This window comes from Hippocampus bargibanti, linkage group LG07 (genome assembly GCF_051943395.1).
Source record: "Hippocampus bargibanti isolate YZ-2025 linkage group LG07, ASM5194339v1, whole genome shotgun sequence".
Lineage (NCBI taxonomy): Eukaryota > Metazoa > Chordata > Actinopteri > Syngnathiformes > Syngnathidae > Hippocampus > Hippocampus bargibanti.
The window spans coordinates 5,617,840-5,639,411 of record NC_142740.1 but is presented as its reverse complement, the minus strand read 5'-3'; the positions used below and the strand labels follow the sequence as shown (position 1 = coordinate 5,639,411).

The 21,572-nt window shown below is 41.7% G+C and overlaps 1 protein-coding gene across 1 annotated transcript; it reads right to left on the bottom strand.

The window, feature by feature from the left end:
• Positions 1-1,687: 1,687 nt before the first annotated feature.
• Positions 1,688-20,275, bottom strand: uchl5 (ubiquitin carboxyl-terminal hydrolase L5). Its single transcript, XM_089000408.1, has 11 exons — positions 20,051-20,275; positions 17,842-17,905; positions 17,651-17,756; positions 13,940-14,065; positions 13,170-13,231; positions 12,925-13,055; positions 11,850-11,913; positions 10,681-10,783; positions 5,566-5,679; positions 2,078-2,176; positions 1,688-1,970 (listed from the first exon to the last, which is right to left on the bottom strand). The coding sequence occupies exons 1-11, from the start codon at positions 20,124-20,126 to the stop codon at positions 1,920-1,922; spliced, it is 996 nt and encodes a 331-aa protein (XP_088856534.1). The 5' UTR covers positions 20,127-20,275; the 3' UTR covers positions 1,688-1,919.
• Positions 20,276-21,572: the final 1,297 nt, after the last annotated feature.

Below are 21,572 nucleotides of genomic sequence, written 5' to 3'. Positions count from 1 at the left end.
ATTCCACAAGGGGGCAGCATTTGCCATTTGTCCATGTTAGCACTTTGTTTCAGCTTCAGCTATTGTTAAAGCGCTATATCAATTAAAATTGCATTGTATTTTGTACATCTGCCCCCATTTCAAACTCAGATAACTCCAGACCCATATAACTTAGGAATTAACTCAACTGTTGTTCAAGCGCTATATAAACCAAGATGTATGGATCGCATTGTATTTTGTACATCTGCCCCCATTTCAAGCTCAGATAACTCCAGACCCACATAATTTAGGAATTAACTATTTTTTTCTGATGAAATAAGAGTCTAAGGTTTCTAACGCTGCATTTAACGTTGATGTGGTCCTAAAAGTCAATATTCTGCGGGTCCTGCAATTGGAGTGAAAATGACAAAAACCCCGGCATTGCAGTGGACACCTATTTGCACATCATCTGCCACTCAATGAGTGAAGGACCTCTTGGCAATACGCAACTAGGCATTGTTTGTTGTAATTCCCCTCATTGACCAGAAGGTGGTGTTCAGCTACCAATAACAGTGGACTTTTAATGACTTACCTAACTCGTAAACAAAACCAAATTGTGATACCTCAGCAAGGTAGTGAAGTGAAGAGGTTACCAGAAAGTGTGTGTGAGGTGAAAAGTTCGTCTACCAAATATTTATTTCCCATAAGAAAGCATTAAAATGAGAATAATCCGTTCCCAGGTCCTCATAAAACATAACTTTCTACTAAATAATAATAATACATTTCATTTATAAGCGCCTTTCAAAACTCTCAAGGACACTTTACAGTCAAAGGATATTTTTTCCGAGGGTGAGCAGTGGCAGCCACACGCTCAATAAGCCTTCAAACTACACACAATATACCTTATTTTATATATAATTGTGCTATTGTATTGTAATGAAAGAAATAAACTGTACTGTATAATAAAGTCACTTTATTGACCTTTGTGATGGTCATTGATGTCCGAGTGAAGTTGTCGTGCTTTCTGGGCGATAATACCCTCACTCACACTGTCCCCTGATAGCTGCTTTTCATTAATCCAAATCAACAGATGTTTTTCAACCTCTTCTATTGCCTGAGATCGTTACTTAGACAACACGGAAACACCCATAGCAACACGTAGCAATGGTCAAATTAGCATACTGCTACTGGGACGCTAAGTCACACAAACGCACACCTCGTTGGTGTTTTTTGATGATTTCCATCTGCTTGACCGTCATTTTCTTTTGTATACTCTTCGACTAGCTTGTGGTGGGGTCTTTCTCGGTCCATCTTTTGGTTATCAATTGGCTAGCTAGCTCGCTTTCTATCTATTTAAGTTACTTCCGGGTTGAGTGAACGTCGGCGTGTGTGGCTGCCGCTTCTCACCCGCAGAAAAACTTATCCTGTGACTGTAAAGTGACCTTGAGAGTTTTGAAAGGCGCTTAAAAAATCAAATGTCTTATTCTTATTATTATTAAAAGTACTCCACTCGATAACAAACCACGTCTGCACTCAAAGGGAGTGGGTGAGGAAAACTAGTCCGCCAGCCACCGTGGCGCCGTGTGTTTAGGTTCGTCCGCCGAAAACTAGTTTGTATGCCAAGATTATATTCTGGCAAATTTAATGTTCGTAAACTAAAGCGTTGGTAAACTGAGGTATCACTGTAATTTCGAGAGCGCGAGCGAAAAAACCGCCGTGACGTGATGACGCTAGTTTACAAACTGGTTGACATTTTTTATTATGAAAATAATAATAATTTTGAGCATTTCACCTCAAGTATGGATGCCGACAAACACCAGGAAGAAAAACATGCTACGGGGACATCCAACGGCGTGGAGGTAAATACGGTGGTTGCGGGGAATTTTTGGGTGGCTCGCAGGCAAAATTACAAACAAAAAAAAGTTCTGAATGGAGGTGTGGAAGATACTTGATGGCGACGATTACGACGACTTGGCCTCCTGGGCTTTTTTGATACCCTGTTTCTCTTTTGCCTGGTGAAAAAAGACACAATGACGGATATCGGGTTCATTCGGGTGTCAACCAAAACAATCTGACTTTTTGGAACAACAAAAGTAAAAAAAAAAAAAAAAAAAGTCACCTTCTCCACCAATGGGATCAACTGCTGGTGCTCGGCCAAAGTCTTCAATAACTCCATAATGAAGGGAAGGTAGTTGTGCTTCCGTCGAATGTTTTCAACCTGGAACAAAAAAACAACAAAAGACGGGACTCAAGATAGCCTCACAGGAAGACCAACATTTTATTTTGAAATCATCAGCCGGCCTTGATTATGAGTAATAATAATAATGAGACATTTTATTTTAAGCGCCTTTCAGAGCTCTCAAGGACACTTTAGAGTCACAGTACAGTAATACATCAGCTCACAAATTTAATTGGTTCCCAGAAAGTGTGTGTAAGGCAAAAGGTTTGTCTGACAAACATTTATTTCCCATAAGAAACCATTAAAATGAGAAGAATGCGTACCCAGGTCCCCATAAAACATAATTTTCTACCAAATCTACTATAATAATAATCATCATCATCATAATAATACATTTAATTTATATTTCAAAATTCTCAAAGTCACTTTAAAGTCACAGAAAACTGTGGGTGAGCAGTGGCAGCCACACGCGCCAGCGTTCACTCAAACCGGAAGTAACATGAAGCTATTAGCTATTTATTAGCTATCTATCTATCTGTCTATTGGATGTAACTTTATTTGTCTCGCAGTGGAGAAATTTAGATTTCACAGCAACAAAGTTGTGAAAGGAAGAGGAAAGGAACGAAAGTAGAAAAACAATACACAGGAGCTGCACAGGAGCTGCTGGAAAGGCAGCGCCATCTTGAAGTACTAGTGAAGCGTTTTCTACCGGAGCGTGTTCTACATACTTAGCCAATAAAAGATCATTCTGATGATTGTGATTCTTTTATTTTGTAGGAGCTCAAGCCGCCCGCGTCCTACCTGACCACAAGGCGGCAGCGTGTCTGGCTCATGATGACCTTCTCAGAGCCATCTACTACTAATCTAGTTGATGAGATTTTTTAATTGTTGTTTTAATGGTGTTAGCTATCTATTAGCTAGCTAGCTAGTTAGCTGGATATCTATTGGCTATCTATTAGTTAACTGGTTGGCTATCTATTAGCTATCTATCCAGCTAGCTGGTTATCTATTACATGTCTATTAGCTAGTTGTTATCTGGCTATCTAGTGGCTATCTGTTAGCTATCTAGCTAGCTGGCTATCTATTAGCTATCTATGCAGATAGCTAATATAGTATTAGCTATCGATCTTACCATCTATTAGCTATCTATTAGCTAGCTGGCTATCTATTAGCTATCTATGAGTTAGTTAGCTAGCTAGCTTTTTATCTATTTGAGTTACTTCCGGGTTGAGTGAACGCTGGCGCATGTGGGCGCCGCTGCTCGCCCGCAGAAAAACCAATCCTGTGACTGTAAAGTGACCTTGACAGTTTTGAAAGGCGCTTAGAAATTAACATCGCAAAGAAAAGTTATGCGGAGAGGCTTAACAAACAGTTCTCCGCTAACGACTCTGCATCGGTGTGGAATGGCCTGAAAGCAATAACAAATTATCGTTTATCTTCCCCCCAAGCAGTGTACAACAATGGTATGGCTGATGAGTTAAATACATACTTTTGCCGATTTGAAAAGGACACCCCCATTTCCCCGGTCTGCCCACCATTACCAGAAACTACCGTATCTCCGCCCTCTGCCCTACAGATCCACGAACTGGACGTTAGACGGCTCTTCAAGCAGCAGAAGATCAAGAAAGCTTCAGGACCTGACAGAGTGTCCCCCTCCTGCCTGAGAGTCTGCGCTGACCAGCTGGCTTCGGTCTTCACACAAATCTTTAACAGATCCCTGGAGCAGTGTGAAGTCCCATCCTGCTTCAAACAGTCTACTATCGTCCCAGTTCCAAAGAATCCAGCACCCTCGGGATTGAACGACTATAGACCTGTCGCTCTGACGTCTGTGGTCATGAAGTCCTTTGAACGCCTCGTGCTGAACCACCTAAAGAACATCACCGGACCTCTGCTAGATCCTCTTCAGTTTGCCTACCGGTAAAACAGGTCTGTGGAGGATGCAGTCAACATCGGACTGCACCACATCCTCGACCACCTTGACAACACAGGAACCTACGCAAGGATCCTGTTTGTGGACTACAGCTCTGCGTTCAATACCATCATCCCAGAACTCCTCATCCCCAAACTTCTCCAGCTTGGTGTGTCCCCCACGATCTGCCAGTGGACCCTCAGCTTCCTGACAGGACGGACACAACAGGTCAGACTGGGAAATATATCATCCACAACACGAACCACCAGCACTGGAGCCCCACAGGGATGCGTCCTCTCTCCATTGCTCTTCTCTCTCTACACGAACGACTGCACCTCAACGCACCCAGCTGTCAAATTCATAAAGTTCGCAGACGACACCACGGTCATCGGTCTCATCAAAGACGGCGACGAGTCTGCGTACCGACAACAAGTGGAACAGCTGGAGCTCTGGTGCAGCCGTCACAACCTGGAGTTGAACACGCTCAAGACAGTTGAGATGATGGTGGACTTCAGGAAACATCCATCACCACAGCTACCCCTCACACTATCCAACTGCCTTGTGTCAACCGTTGAGACCTTCAAGTTTCTGGGAATCACAGTCTCCCAGGACATGAAGTGGGAGGTCAACACCAACTCTATCCTGAAAAAGGCCCAACAGAGAATGTACTTCCTGAGGCTGCTAAAGAAGCATGGCCTGCCACAGGAGGTGCTGCAACATTTCTACACGGCTGTCATCGAATCCATCCTGTGTTCTTCCATCACCGTTTGGTTCGGGGCCGTCACAAAAATGGACAAAATCCGACTTCAACGGAAAGTTAGGACGGCGGAAAAAATCATTGGCACCGCCGTACCCACTCTCGAGGACTTGCACACTGCAATAATCCAAACTAGGGCTCGGAAAATCCTACTGGACCCTCCGCACCCTGCCCACCACCTTTTCCAGCTACTCCCCTCAGGCAGGCGCTACCGATCCATGCGCACCAAATCCAGCAGACATTTAAACAGCTTCTTCCCCCAAGCCATTAACTCTTTGAACTCTCCAACAGTAGCCAAAATGGAACTGTATAGTGCCACTTAGCAGTTTTTTTTGACGACGATACTAGTGCAGCGTGTTCTACCGGAAACAAATTCCTTGTGTGTTCTACATACTTGGCAATAAAGATGATTCTGATATGACATGGATTATTATTATTAATCTCCTGTCCAACGTCAAAATCTGCTTCAATTGCAAGCTGCGACCGTTCCACATAAAAAAACACGAAATACAGCGATACCTCAGCTCACCAACATAATTGGTTCCCAGAAAGTGTGTGTAAGGTGAAAAGTTCGTCTTCCAAACATGTATTTCCCATAAGAAATAATTAAAATGTGAATAATCGATTCACAGGTCCCCATAAAGCATAATTTACTACGAATTAAGCCTTAAAACGACACAAAATATACCTAATTTTATGTATAATTGTGCCATGGTATTGTAATTAAAGAAATAAACTGTAGGTGACATTTGCGGGACCGACCTTGTATCTTTTCAGTTTCTGGTTCTCTTCCTCGATCAGGAGGTGGTACTTGGCAATTTCGGACTGGATGGAGCTGAGAAACGTGCTGCTCTGGTCCGTGTCCATCGGCTCATCCTGGAAAAATAAAACACACGTATAGCGCAGTTAGCCGCAATTAGCATCCCATGCTATCCCATAGAAAAAAAAATGACAGCGGACATTTTGCTATTTTCATCGGCGGCAGCGGCGTCCGCTTTGTTTCCATTGAAACAAAAAATATGGAAACGACACCAAAACTGGTTCTGATGATATTCGGGTGCTTCGACCTTTGACCCCGCGGGTGTTAGATTCGATTGGATAAACCTTGATTAGTCTGGCAGTGGAGAAATGGACATTGGCATTTTGTACGTTCATTGAGAAGTCGCTTGCATTTCCTATCTATTTGCTGTCAGCTATCTGACTGGCTATCTGTTTGCTGCCTATTAGCTATTTAGCTAGTAATCTAGCTGGCTACCTAGTTGGCTACCCAGATAGCTATCTATTTGCTGTCTATTAGCTTTCTGGCAACCTAGCTATCTATTGGCTAGCTATTAGCTAACTAGTTAAGCTTTGTATTTATTTGAGTTATTCCGGGTTTGAGTGAACGTTGGCGGGTGTGGCGTTCGCTGCTCACTCACAGAAAAACGTATCCCGTGACTGTAAAGTGACCTTGAGAGTTGTGAAAGGCGCTGAGAAATGACATGTATTATTATTTCACAGCAGCCGGGATGAAAGGAAGAAGAAAGGAAGTAGAAAAAAAAACAAAATACAGGAGCTGCTGTAAACAAACACAAAAAAAAAAAAAAAACTAAAAACGAAAAATGTGACAAAACACAAAAGACAGAAAAACTTTAATCTTTAGCACTTTCTGCACCCGCTTTGTTGCATGAAGCGGTTCTCGATGAATGAGAGGATCAAAGCGTCCTTTTCACCAGTGGATCACCGTTTGCCAACTATTATCATTATTATTATTATATTGCTATCTAGCTGGCTACCTATCTATTTGCTATCTATTAGCTATCCAGCTAGATAGCTATCTATTATTTATCTATTAGCTAGCTCGCTAACTTTCTATCTATTTGAGTTATTCCGGGTTGAGTGAATGCAGGCGTGTGTGGCTGCGCTGCTCACCCACATAAAAATGTATCCAGAGACTGTAAAATGACCTTGAGATTTTTGAAAGGCGCTTAGAAATGAAATGTATTATTTATTATTATTATTATTATTATTATTATTATTTATTTATTATTTATATTATTATTCTTTTCCTTTGGGCTTTTCCCTTCAAGGGGTCGCCACAGCAAATCAGTGTCCTCCATCTTGAGAGGTTTGATCCGCATGTTTGTTTTGGCCAAGCTTTTACGTCGGATGCCCTTCCTGCCACAACCCTCTGTATTTATCCGGGCTTGGGACCGGCACAAGACGACATATGTCCCTTTGTGGCTTCAGAACAAGCAACTCGCTCAGTAAACACAAGATGGTCATCGGCACAGCAACATTCCAAAAAGCAAAAACTATACTCACCATTTGATGACTATGCTACATATACTGTACAGCACATATGTCAGAGTCAAGGCCGGATGTGGCCCGCGAGAAGTTTTTTTTACGGCCCCTGGGATGATATTGATTTATTATTAGAACCGGCCCGCACACCTCAGCAAGCCGGCAGCCCGCAAATCTTTTACACGCACCAATGCTACATTTCCCACAATGCAACGGTGACGCGCCGAGCAGTAGGCCGCTTCATTTCAATATTTATTGGCAACAGCAGTCTTTAGCATAATAGTAGCATTAACTTTCAGATACCCATCAAAAATGGCGAAACGGAAGGTGGACACTGAGAACCGGGGGTTTCAAACAAGGTGGGAGTCGGAGTATATGTTCACGGAGGTAGCTGGAAAACCTGCGTGTCTTCTGTGTGGAGAAAGTGCGGCGGTAATGAAAGAATATAATCTGAGACGACATCATGAAATTAAACACGCGGACAAAAACAAGAATATGGACATGGAACAAAGGCTACAGAAAGCCGAGGAATTGAAACGAAGCCTCAAATCAAAAAAGTCAAATCACAAGGCTTGGCCGCTGTCAAGGCCAGTTTTATTTTGGCAGAAGAGATCGCTAAATCAGCACGGCCATTTACGGAGGGGGGTTTCATCAAAAACTGTACGGTTAAAGTTTGTGACGAAGTTTGCCCAGAAAAAAAGGCAACTCTTTTTAAATGTGAGTCTGAGCAGAGACACAATTGCCGAGCGAGTAGACCAGTTGTCCATCAATCTAAAAGAGCAGCTTGTGAAAAAGGCAAAGGATTTCGTCGCATATTCCTTGGCTGTGGATGAGAGCACCGACATTTCTGACATTTTGCCCAGTTGTCAATTTTCATCCGCGGAGTGGACTCCAGCCTAAGCGTGACAGGGGAGTTTTTGGCGTTACGTCCTATGCATGGCACAACTACGGGGCATGATTTGTATGAAGAGGTGTCAAGATGTGTCAATGAGATGGAGCTGCCTTGGGATAAACTCATTGGTTTGACAACTGACGGAGCACCTGCGATGTGTGGACACAGGAGCGGACTGGTGGCGAAAAGATGCAAAAGGAAAACGCGACAGGTGAGCTGACAGCTTATCATTGTATAATACACCAGGAATGGTTGTGCGGTAAAGCCTTGAAAATGGAACTGGTAATGAGCATCATCACGCGCGCAGTTAACTTTATCAGAGCCAAAGGTTTAAATCACCGCCAGTTCAAGGCATTTCTGACGGAGTTGGAAACAGAGCATAGTGATTTGCCTTATCACACAGAGGTGCGATGGCTAAGCCAGGGAAAGGTGCCGCAAAGATGTTTCGAGCTTCGTGAGGAGATTTGTCTGTTCTTGGAAACCAAACGGAAAGACGCAGCCCAACTCAGAGACGAAAGGTTTCTGTGCGAAATGGCTTTTCTTTGTGACATTACGAGTCATCTGAATGCAATGAACTTGCAGCTGCAGGCTCGGGATCGAGTCATCTCTGATATGTACAGTACAGGGAAGGCATTTAAAACCAAACTGACTCTGTGGGAGATGCGGATGCGAAAAGAAAATTTGAGCCACTTTCCCAGCTGCCAGACCATGAAAGAGAAGCTCTCTACGAGGTATTCTTGCCGCTGACTTCCGACGCCGATTTGCTGACTTTGAAGCACAAAAAAGCAGGTTTGAACTGCTCGGTAATCCATTTGCCGTTGACGTGGAAAGCTCACCACCAAACCTCCAAATGGAGTTGATTGACCTCCAATGCAATGATGCACTGAGGGCAAAACACGCGGCAGTGGCTGCTGCGGAGTTTCCTTCCCGACACAATGCCCCAGCTGCGCATCCAGGCTGCTCAAACGTTGTCTATGTTTGGCAGCGCATACCTGTGTGAACCTGAACAAAACGTCACACAGAAGTCGACTTACTGCTGACACTCAATTCTGAGGATTTCCTCAGCTCGGAGGCTGACCCCGCACAATGATGGGACACCACCAAGTATCAACCTCAACAGAGTGAACATTACTGTGCAATCACATATTTACTCAGTTTAAGTTTAAAAGTTAACGTTTAATATTTGTTTTCATTGCATGTTACTTCTCCTTGAAGAAAGTGTTGTTTTTGATTAATAGATTTTTGCACTTTATTTTATTGTATTTCAATCCAATTATATTTTAAAAATATTTCAGTTGAGTGGATGATAGAAAATTGCTTTTTTTTCTTCTTTGAAGTAAATGTAGCCCATTTTTGCTAAAATAGAAAATATAGTCTACTGATGGTGCCTTAAATAATACAGGTTTCTTTCATTTAATGTTCATGTTATGGGGATTTTTATATAAAGGGAATTTGTCTTTTGTGTCTGTTGAAAATTAAAGATTTCTGACAGAGCCATGAGAAAATATTGCTTTATTTATCTGATCATATTAGAATATTTGTGAGGTTTTCAGTAGGGTCAATTAGGTTCACTAGACCATATGGGTCATTTAAAACATTTTCAATGAACATTTAATCAGTCCGGCCCTCGGCTTGTAGCTACATTTTTTATTTGGCCCTCCATCCATTTGACTTTGACACCCCTGCTGTACAAGTATTGCAAAAACCTGCCATGTGCGATGTAACTACGGCAATGCACCACAGGTAAATGAACATTCGATTACATTATCTCTTTCGGCAGATTCCGGCGGTCACTGTAAAGCTTGAGATATCTTCTACCCACCGAAACAAATGCAACGTTAGATCTCGATAATGTAAGAGGGCAGACGACGAATATTGAACAAAATCATCTAAGTCAGCTTTATTGTCAAATATGACAAATATGTGCATGACATACAGCACAGATTAAATTACTGTCCTCTCGGACCCCGCGTGCAAGGCACTTACAATGACTTGGACAAACATAATAAACACAAAAACGCCTATTTAATACAACATAATCCACACCCTTTTGATAAGAAATTGGTTTTTATATTTTTTTGAAATCACCGTGGCTGTTTGAAAAAGTGTGGAGTGATTTGTTATTAACCAAGAATGGATTATTGTCATGTTATTTTTCTATGAAATCATTCAAAACGTGAAACGTATCAGTTGGACTGTAGGGTAGTAAAGTGCACAGTTAAGAGGTTCCTGAGGAATTATTATTATTTATTTTTATGTTATTTATTATTATGTATTATTATTTATTGTGTATATTGTTATTATTATTTATTTTAATTTGTTATTTATTATTATTATTATTAGTATTATTACTATTATTATTATTACTACTTATCATTATTATTACTATTATTTATATTATTATATTACTTATTTTTCATATCCTTATTAATGTATTTATTTTTTATATTCTTATTCTTATCATGGCCATCATGGTGGAATGTGCACGTCTGCTACAAGCTAAAAGTTGAAAGCAAACACGAAGCTGTCGCATCCATTGGCGAACAGAGATTGTCCTGCCTCGATTCGCTTCAATTGCAAGCCGCGACCGTTCCACATGCGCATCTGACGCTAATTTCTTCTCATGTCGGCCATTTTGTTGTCACAATGACTTTGCATGTGTGCGACTGGCAGCGCCACAAATTGCCCAATCTTTTCCTCACCTCGGTCAGCTGAATCTGAAGCTCGCCAATCTTCCTCTCATAGATCATCTTCCGATCGGACACGATGGCCATCAGGTTGAAACGAATTTCGCCTTCGCTGTACCTGAGACCAAAGCAATCGAGTCGCGTTAACACAAGGGCGTCAATGTCAGGTTTTTTTTTTGCCGCGGGCGGGCCACATTGTCGTGTCGGTCATAAGGGATTATCCAGCTTGCTGAAAAGAAAGAAAGCTACCTAGCTCGTTCGCTCGCTAGCTTGCCCACTCGATCGCTCAATTGCCCGCATGCTAGCTCAATCGCTCGCTAGCTCGACAGATGAGGATGGAATTTCACAAGTTTGATTTGCTTTTGCGGGACGAATAAAATGATGTGGCGGGCCACATTAGGCCCCCGGGACCTTGACTTTAACACCTGTGATGTAAGGAATTAGTCATCTATCTGAATAGAAAGCGAGTTAGCTAGCTCACACGCTGGCTACCTCGATAGATGAGCATGGAATTTCACAAGTTGGTTTGCTTTCGCGGGTCGAATGAAATGTCGTGGCGGACCAGATTTGGCCCTCGGGCCTTGACTTGGACACCTGTGATGTAAAGGTTTATTTAGTTAGCTGAATAGAAAGAGAGCTAGCTATCTCGTTCAATTGCTCACTAGCTCAATCACTCGCTACCTTGGTAGATTAGCATGAAATTTCACAAGTTTGAGTTGCTTTCAAGGACCGAATAAAATGATGTGGCGAGCCAGATTTGTGCCCCGGGCCTTGACTTTCACACCTGTGATCTAAGGGATTAGCCAGCTAACTGAATAGAAAGAGATCTAGCTAGCTCACTAGCACCATCGCTACCCCGGTCGATCGCTAGCTCAATCACTAGCTCGCTCGCCAGTTCGATCTCTATCTCGCTAGTTTGATCTCTAGCTCGCTAGTTCGAACGCTAGCTCGCTTGCTAGTTCGACCAATAGCTCGCTCACTAGTTCGATCGCTAACTCACTCGCTAGTTCGATCGCTAGGTCGATCGCTAGCTGGTTCGATCGCCAGCTCGATCGCTTGCCAGTTCAATCGCTAGCTCGCCAGTTCGATCGCTCGCCTTTGACACTTGTACGTTAAGACCAGAAAGGCAAAAAACTAATATGAACCTTTGGAGTACTTTGCGTGCAGGTGGTGGAGAAACTCACTTTTGTATCCTTTTTTCGATGACTGGACGGACAGCACTGATCCAGTCGTCCTGGTTGCAGGTACCTGGTAGAAAAACATGGAGGGGGGGGGGGGGGGCAGAGAGGTCAGGTGATGAGACGCCATTTTAAGATTTCAAAACGAATCACAGGATCATCAAAACTGGCTATTAGTTATATAGCTAGTTGTCTAGCTGGCTATCTATTAGCTACGTATTTATCTATTTGCTACCTATTAGCGAACTGGCCGGCTAGATAGCTATATGGCTGGCTATCTATTACTTATATAGCTGCTGTCTATATATTAGCTATCTACTAGCTAGCTTTCAATCTTTACTTCCGGGTTGAGTAAACGCTGGCGCTTGTGGCTGCTGCTGCTCACCCCCAGAAAAACTTCTCCTGTGACTGTAAAATGTCCATGAGACTTATGAAAGGCGCTTAGAAATGAAATTTATTATTATTATTAATTTTATAACTGGCGATCTATTAGTTGATAGCTAGTTGTCTAGTTGGCTATGTATTGGCTATCTATTAGCTTTCCATTAGCTATCCATTTGCTACCTATTAGCTAACTGGCCAGCTAGCTAGCTATGTGGCTGGCTATCTATTAGTTATATAGCTAGCTGTCCAGCTGGCTATCTATTGGCTAGCAAGCTAGCTCAGTTTGCTGACGAAGTTTCTTGGATAAGAAGCGAAACGTCCGACACCTTCAAAGAAGTACAGATGACGGCTGAAGAAACCATTTCATCGCTAGCTAGCTTTAATTCCAGGTTGAGTGAACGCTGGCGCGTGTGGCTGCCGCTGCTCACCCACAGAAAAACTTCTCCTGTGACTGTAAAGTGACCTTGAGAGTTTTGAAAGGCGCTTAGAATTCAAATGTATTATTATTACAAAAATTGAAAATATATAAAACAAATATTATAAAAACTCAAAAATGTCAAAGTGAGGCTATTTTTCTTTGTTTGAGTTGCCATCAAGAGGCTAGTAGCGGCATTCGGGACCAACTGCAGACACTTGGTGGAGGACTTTGGGGTATAGCGCTACCAAACTTTGCTTGTTTTTCCTTTTGTTCGCTTACCGAGGTCAATTGGTCCTTCTCGAAGTCCGTCCAACTCGTAAAGTCGACCGTTGACGGGAACGTAGCTCACAAAGTGAAAGGCGTCCTTGTCCTTGGCCGATGATTTGGCGTCAAACTCAAACATTTGCTGCCTGAAAAATCACGACAAAGATGGCTGACGACGATTCCAATCAAGGCGGTGGCCATCTTTTTTTTTTTTAAATCGATCCCAAAAGAATGCGACAAAACGTAAGCGACGACGTTACCTTGCAAAGCCGTTGTGAACTTGTCTGATGACTTCCGAGTTGCTCAGAGCCAACCCTTTCATCTGCGGAGGAACAAACCCAAAAATAAAATACAAAATAGACGCAAATCATTTATAAGCATCTTTCATAGCTAATAGCTACTAGATAGTTAGTTAGCTAATACACTGAATGTCACTATTAAATACACAGATAGAAAGCTAGCTAGCCAGCGAGTAGATAGCTAATAGATAGCCAACAGATAGCTCGCTAGATAGTTAGCCACCGAGATAGCTCCATACCTAATAGCTAGTTAGCTAATACAATGAAGGTCACTATTAAATACACAGATAGAAAGATAGCTAGCCAGCTAGTAGATAGCCAACAGATAGATAACTAGCCACTTAGATACCTATATAGCTAATGATGACAATAATAATAATACATTTGATTTCTAAGCGCCTTTCAAAACTCTCAAGGTCACTTTACAGTCATAGGATAAGTTTTTCTGTGGGTGAGCAGCGCTGGCCACACGCGCCAGCGTTCACTCAACCCTGAAGTTAATAGAAAGCTAGCTAGCCAGCAAGTAGATAACTAATAGATAGCCAACAGATAACTTGCTAGATAGCTAGCCACCTAGCTAGCTCCATAGCTAATAGCTAGTTAGCTAATACACTGAATGTTACTATTAAATACAAAGAGAGAAAGCTAGCTAGCCAGCCAGCTAGTAGATAGCCAACAGATAGATAGCCACTTAGATAAGATGCAAACAGATAGAAAACTAATGAACCTACGGCAGCGTCAAAGCTCTGCGAAAACTCTCTGAACTCGGTGAGCGTCTCTCCGAGCAGCATGTCGGGGTGGGAGCAGTTGAGGAGGACGCTGACGATGGCCTGCGTGGCGCAAGCGTTGTTGATCACCTGAAATCACAGCAAAAGTCAGACTGGATTCGTCGTTGAGGCTTTTACCATTTTCAATAAACATTTGTGAACTCTCAAATTCAATTGCATGAGGAAGTCTGGAGTGACGGAAAAGTATGTCAGAGCGGAGCAAGACATGTATCATGACTGGAAGACAGTTGTGAGGTATGCTGTCGGTGTGACGGAGGAATTCAAGGTGGAGGTGGGACTCCACCAGGGGTCAGCTCTGAGCCCCTTCTTGTTTGCTATGGTGATGGACAGGCTGACAGACGATGTTAGACAAGAATCTCCTTGGACCATGATGTTTGAAGATGGCATTGTGATCTGTAGCGAGAACGGGCAACAGGTGGCGGATAAACTAGAGATGTGGAGATATGCCCTGGAAAGGAGAGGAATGAAGATCAGTCGCAGCAAGACGGAATATATGTGTGTGAATGAGAGGGATCCAAGTGCAAGAGTGATGCTACAGGGGGAAGAGATAAAGAAGGTGGAGGATTTTAAGTACTTGGGGTCGACTGTCCAGAGCAATGGAGAGTGTGGAAAAGAGGTGAAGAAGCGTGTCCAGGCAGGCTGGAGCGGCGGTCGAAAAATGTCAGGTGTGATGTGTGATAGAAGGGTTTCAGCTAGGATGAAAGGAAAAGTGTATAAAACCGTGGTGAGACCAGCCATGATGTTTGGACTGGAGACGGTGCCACTGAAGAAAAGACAGGAAGCAGAGCTGGAGGGAGCAGAGCTGAAGATGTTGAGGTTTTCTTTGGGAGTGACCAGGTTGGATAGGATCAGGAATGACTCCATTAGAGGGACAACTCATATTAGAGGCTTTGGAGAGAAAGTCAGACTGAGATGGTTTGGACATGTCCAGAGGAGAGACAGTGACTATATCGGGAGAAGAATGCTGAGCCTTGAACTGCCAGGCAGGAGACCGAGAGGAAGACCGAAGAGGAGGTTTATGGATGTGGTCAAAGAGGACATGAAGGTAGCTGGTGTGAGAGAAGAGGATGCACAAAACCAGGATAGATGGAGGACAGTAATTTCATCTGTGCTGTATGTCATGCATATTAGCATATTTGACAATAAAGCTGACTTTGATTTGACTTTGACATTGATTCGCTGTGGCGACCCCTGAAGGGAAAAGCCGAAAGATAAAGAAGATTTGTGAACTATCAAAAACAAATGAAATACAGTGATACCTCAGCTTACAAACTCAATGTGTTCCCAGAAAGTGTATAAGGCGAAAAGTGTGTCTTCCAAACATAAATTTCCCCTCGGAAACCATTAAAATGAGAACGATCCGTGCCCAGGTCCCCATAAAACATCATTTTCTATGAAATAAGCCTAAAAAACTACACAGAATAAACCTTATTTGTGCTATTAATGTGCTGTAATGTATTGTATTGTAATGAAATTATCCCTGCGATGTTGATAAAGTCTTTTTTTGAAATTAACCTGTTAGCGAACGAAACCAATAATTCTCAAGATTCTGTATAAAAATTAGTGCATCTACCAAATGAAAAACAAAGTAATGTAGTTTATTCAGTAAGAATGTTTAAAAGCTATGAGGTTAAAATCTTACCTTTTTGCAGGCAAAACAGGTTAGGCAACTTTCGCAATGCTGATATGAGGTGATACCGGGGGGAGTGGGTGTAATAGGCCAATCGTTAAGGTAAATAATACGACCTTATTATACAGTACAGTTTGAAAGGTGCTTAGAAATTCAATGTATTATTATTATTACCGTGCAATACCTATCTAGCTGGCTAGATATTAGCTATCTACTGGCTTGCTCGCTAGCTTTCTATCCATTTGTCTTACTATTCTATTTGAGTTACTTCCGGGTTGAGTGAACGCTGGCGAGTGTGGCTGCCGCTGCTCACCCACAGAAAAACGTATCATGTGACTCTAAAGTCACATTGAGAGTTTTGAAAGGCGCTTATAAATGAAATGTCTTCTTTTTCTTTCGGCTTTTCCCTTCAAGGGGTCGCCACAGCGAATCAGTAACCTCCATCTTCAGAGGTATGATACGCATGTTTGTTTTGGCCAAGCTTTTATGTCGGATGCCCTTCCTGACACAACCCTCTGTATTTATCCGGGCTTGGGACCGGCATAAGAAGACTTATGTCCCTTTGTGGCTACAGAACAAGTATTATTATTTAATTACAATACAATAGCACATTTATTATACATTAAATACGGTATATTTTGTGTAGTTGTAAGGCTTATTTAGTAGAAAATGATGTTTTATAGGGACCTGGGAACGGATTATTATCATTTTAATGGTTCCTTATGGGAAATAAATGTTTGGAATACACACACTTTCTGGGAACCAATTAAGTTTTTAACTGAGGTATCACTGTACAGTCAAAGCTGGGTTTTCCACCATAATCCGTTCCAGGAAGCTATTTGAAAATGTATTTGGTCAAAAACCGAAACATTTAACATTCTAATCAATGTATTCAATGTCTGCTTTTTTAATAATCATGATTAAACAATAACTGTGATTATTAATAAAAACTTTATTCAACAACACAAATGCGTCGGTCACGAGATGCGACACCAGGAAGTGATGTATAGGGAACCGCAGGTGTTGCATTCAGATGCGCTCAGTTTAATCGAGAACCTAATTTTGGGTATTAAAAAAAAGAACATTTTGATCGAAAACTGAATTGGTTGAGAACTGAGATGTTCGAACACCCAGGTTTGACTGCAAAAACTTTATTCAACAAGACAAATGTGTCTGTCACAATGAGACACGACACCAGGAAGTGACGTATAAGGAAGTGGAGGGGAGCCCAATGGTGCATTCAGGCATACGCAGTTAGCTTGAGAACCCATTATCAGTTGTAAACCCAGGCACAAAAAAATTGGTGTCGAAAAGCGAATTGGTCGAGAACCGAGATGTTTAAAAACCAAGGTTTGACTATAAAAACTTTATTCGACAACACAAATGTGTCGGTCACAATGAGACGTGACACCAGGAAGTGACATATGAGGAAGTGGAGTCCAGTTGTAAATGCTGTTGATACCTTTGTCTATAACTGCTATCCCATAGTTGACCAGCAGATGGCTGTGCGTTATTTTTCTTGACATTACGTTGGGTTGTTGTCACTTCCGGTACAGGTTTTACTTTCCGCACTACTTTAACTTTCATTTTTCACTGAGAAAACGGCGAGAATGGACATTGCTTTATCGCTGTACTGTTTAGCAAGGAAAAGATAAAAAGAACGTAGATCAAAACTTCCATTCTGGACGGAAAGCGGGCAAAGTGGTTTGTACGATTTTATTGCATACGTTTTATTTAATTGATGTGGGGTCCAAATGTTTGTGTGTCAATAATAGCTATATTTTTATACTTGTTTGTAGTTCTACGGTGGTGTTGGTGGTGTGAAATCCCATTAAAGAATTAACCATCGGTACAAGGAACCGGACTCCTCTGTTTCGAATGGAAGCACAACAGTGTTGCATTCAGGTGCGCTCAGTTCACTCAAGAACCCATTTTCAGTTGTAAAGCCAGGTGTTAAAAACCCGACATTTTTGGTCAAAAAACGAATTGGTCGAGAACAGAGACGTTTGATTGGATGGGTGTACCTGTTTGGCAAAGAAGATGTGGTCGAGTCTTGAATCCTGTACGATGGATCCCGCCGGCTCTTCGCCCGCTTGCCATTTAAACAGGAAGATCAATCCGTGGACGGGCCTGCGTGAAGAATGTGGAAATGAACCAAAAACGAACGCGTTTGGCAAAGGATGGAGCTCAATCGGTGCCACCGGCTGATCCATACTTCAAGTTGTCAAAGTTCTCCGGGTCCATGCTCCAGATCTCTTCCACCTGTGCACCTTTGCAGCCTAGAGCGACACAAAAAGGACGAGCCATTCCAAAATCTCGTCTCATAGGTACGCTATAGTGACACCTTGGCTTACGAACTTAATTGGTTCCCAGAGAGAGTGCATAAGGCAAAAAGGGTGTATCCCAAAAATTAATTTCCCATACGAAACAATTAAAATGAGAATAATCCGTTCCCAGGTCCCCGTATAACATAATTTTCTACTTTCTAATTTTCGAAGCCTTAAGACTACACAAAATATACCTTATTTTATGTATAATAAATGTAAATAATATATTCCACCGCGATTGTTTATGTCTAGTGAAGCGAGCACACTCTGTACTCGCAGTCGTATATTATTGCCTTTTTGTGAAGTATGTCATGGTTTTTGGTGGGATTTTACAAGCTATGCAGTTTATGATGACGTATTACACGTTTCCCTCCATGCTGGTACTTCAAATTTCCAAATACAGTAAAGTCTCGTTATATCGATATCGGATATATCGATAGTCCCGGTTATATCGATATTTTTTCAGACTCCCTTGAATATCGATATAACGAGACTTTACTGTAATAATAATAATACATTTCATTTATAAGCGCCATTCAAAATTCTCAAAGTCACTTGACAGTCACGGAATACATTTTTCTGTGGGTGAGCAGCGGCAGCCACACGCGCCAGCGTTCATTCAACCCAGAATAACTGAAATAGATAGAAAGCTAGCCAGCTAGCTAATACATAGCTAATAGATAGCTTAATAGCCAGCTATCCAATAGTTAGCTGTCTAGATAGCCAACTAGAAAGCCAGCTAGCGAGCCAGACAGCTAATAGCTAGGTAGCCAGCATGTTAGATAGCTCGATAGCTAATTAGTTAGTTAGTTGAATACGACAACGAGAACCGGGGAAAAAATGGAATGAAGTTGACACTCTTTTTGCTAACACTACAGTTTATAAAGGTGAGTAAATTGTATTTCTATAACTCATCGAAGTGGTGAAATATATATTTTTGCCAACTGCCAAGTTTCAAGCAAAAGGAAGCATTAGCATCTATATTTCTAAAGCTCGCAATTTTCTTTCCTAGCATTCAGTGACAGCCATTTTGGATTTCTCACGAAAATCTGCCTGCATTCGATCGTTGATATTTGCTAATCTGGCGCTTATATTTCGCTTTCGACATCAAATACTTTAGAATATAGATGATTTAATATAAATTCAACTAAATGATCGCTAAATCATTCCAATTAATAACTTAAATAATGGAAATAGTGACCGTGTTTACTCAATCACAGATTTTCATTGTTTTAACTGTAATTACAGGCAGAAAATTCCCTCAAAAATGGATTGAAGTTGACGCTCTTTTTACTAACACTACAGTTCATAAAAGTGAGTAAGTTGTATTTTTATAGCTCATAGAAGTGGTAGAATAGATATTTGTCTCCATAAGTGCCAAGTTTCAAGCAAAAAGAAGGATTAGCATCTATATTGCTAGAGCTTGCAATAAAAAAAAAATAGTATTCAGCAACAGCCATTTTGGATTTCTGACCAAAATCTGCATGCCATTTATATTTTGAATCTTTTCTTGTGTTTTCAGTTCTTGTTTAGAATTTCAAAATCTTTCCAATGGTACCTTACTCGTTAAAATCTGCCAAAAATAAAAAAAAAGTTATGATAGTTTAAACGGAAATAAAGAACTCGGTCATAGATTTTCATTGTTTTAACTGTGTAAATACTGGCAGAAAATCACCTCATATTTCGAAAATTAAAAAAATCCATTATTTCATTATTTGTCATAGAACAATAGTGTATACATCATTTGAAAGGTATTTAAATGCACATTAATATGGGATGAGAAAATGTGTGATGAATTATTATTGAAAATTCACATCCCTGCGGCTCGGTACATTCGACAAGGCGACCGGGGTTTGCTTTGCATTCCACGCGCCGTAGATTTGAACACTTAGCAATGCTAACAAATTAGCTTGTCGCTTCACGGTCGTCGTACAATGCGACATGCCGCCGCTTCGGAGAGGGCCTCGGTTCCATTTGCCAAGTCGCGACGGCATATCGAGCCGGGCGGGCGGCCGGCCGTCGCTGGAGCGCGGTGGGCTCCGGGGGCGGCTTGCCGCTAGCCGCGTCGAACTCGCGGCTCGGGCTGAAATGACTCACCGAAACCCTTGATCAGCTCCGTGAATACCCCTGGGTCGCTTTCCATGAGGCACCACTCGCCCGCACTGGCGGCCATGGTTAGCGGCGTTTTTGTTCCTTCAAGGTACGGGGCACATGGACCGGATGCTAAGCTAACTGGACGCAGTCAAGCTAACGTCGCCCGGGTTGGGTTGCTCAGCAGGATGGAGACCGCCACTGTACTGGTGAAGTGTCGTTCGTGAACAAGCTGGTTCTTAAAGCCGGATCTCTGAAGTAAATTCATATACACAGAAATATTTAACATATTGTATTTTTTACATTAGTAATTCGTTTTTCACATAAGTATACATGAGTTTTGGTAGTGAATTAATTTAAACAACAACAACAAAAATAAACCGAGGAGCCATTTGGGACCCAAATGCACCGAATCATTTTAGTGAGCCGAACCAAAAGAACCGGCTCTCTGAAAAGAGCCGGAATTCCCATCACTACACTGTACGTTCAGGGGGGGCGCGCTCGTTTTAGTACGCGGCGTACACAGAGGAGCGAGCGCGCTCGTTTTGTAACACGACATACACTGACGGGATGGGGTGGCCAATTCCAACGGCGCTTCACTCGTCTTCCCATTCGCGAGGTTTCGCAAAACGGGATTTTCTTTTCGTGTCACAAAAAAAGTAATGTAATGAACAAATGTATCACACGCATATCGTGCAGAGACAATTTCCAGTAAAATATTTTTGCTAGCTTCGGAGCTTCCAACCTGAATGATGTACACCTATTCTTGAAAATGGCTTGAACAGTATATCTGCAACCAAATCAATTTGTTCTCCTTCAGCCTCCTAGCCGTTGGCTATCTATTAGCTATTTATTTGCTATCCATTAGCGAGCTAGCTTTCTATCTATTTAAGTTCTTCTTTCATAACTTTGCTGCTGTGAAATGTAAATTTCTCCACTGCGAGACTATTAAAGGCAAATCCAATCCAATCCAAGTTCAGGGTTGAGTGAACGCTGGCGTGTGTGGCTGCCGCTGCTCACCCACAGGAAAAAAAAAATCATGTGACTGTAAAGTGACCTTGAGAGTTTTAGAAGGCACTTAGAAATCAAATAAATTATTATTATTATTTGTCGATTGACAAAACCGCTATTAAATCGGAATTATCAGCTAAAAGTTGGAATTCTGAGTTAAAAATCAGAATTCTGATATTAAAGTCGGAATTCTGAGTACATATCCAGAATTGTAGGGTTAAAGTCGGAATCCTGAGTTAAATCGAAATTCTGCGATTAAAGTCAGTTCTGAGATTAAAGTCGGAATTCTGAGTCAAAATTCGGAACTCTGAGTTAAAAATCGGAATTATGAGTTAAGTCAGAACTCTGAGTTAAAAATCGGAATTATGAGTTGAAAGTCGGAATTATGAGTTAAACGTTGGAATTGTGAGTTAAAAGTCAGAATTCTGAGTTAAAAGTCAGAATTTTGAGTGAAAAGTCAGAATTTTGAGTTGAAAGTCAGAATACTGAGTTGAAAGTCACAACTCTGTTAAAAGTC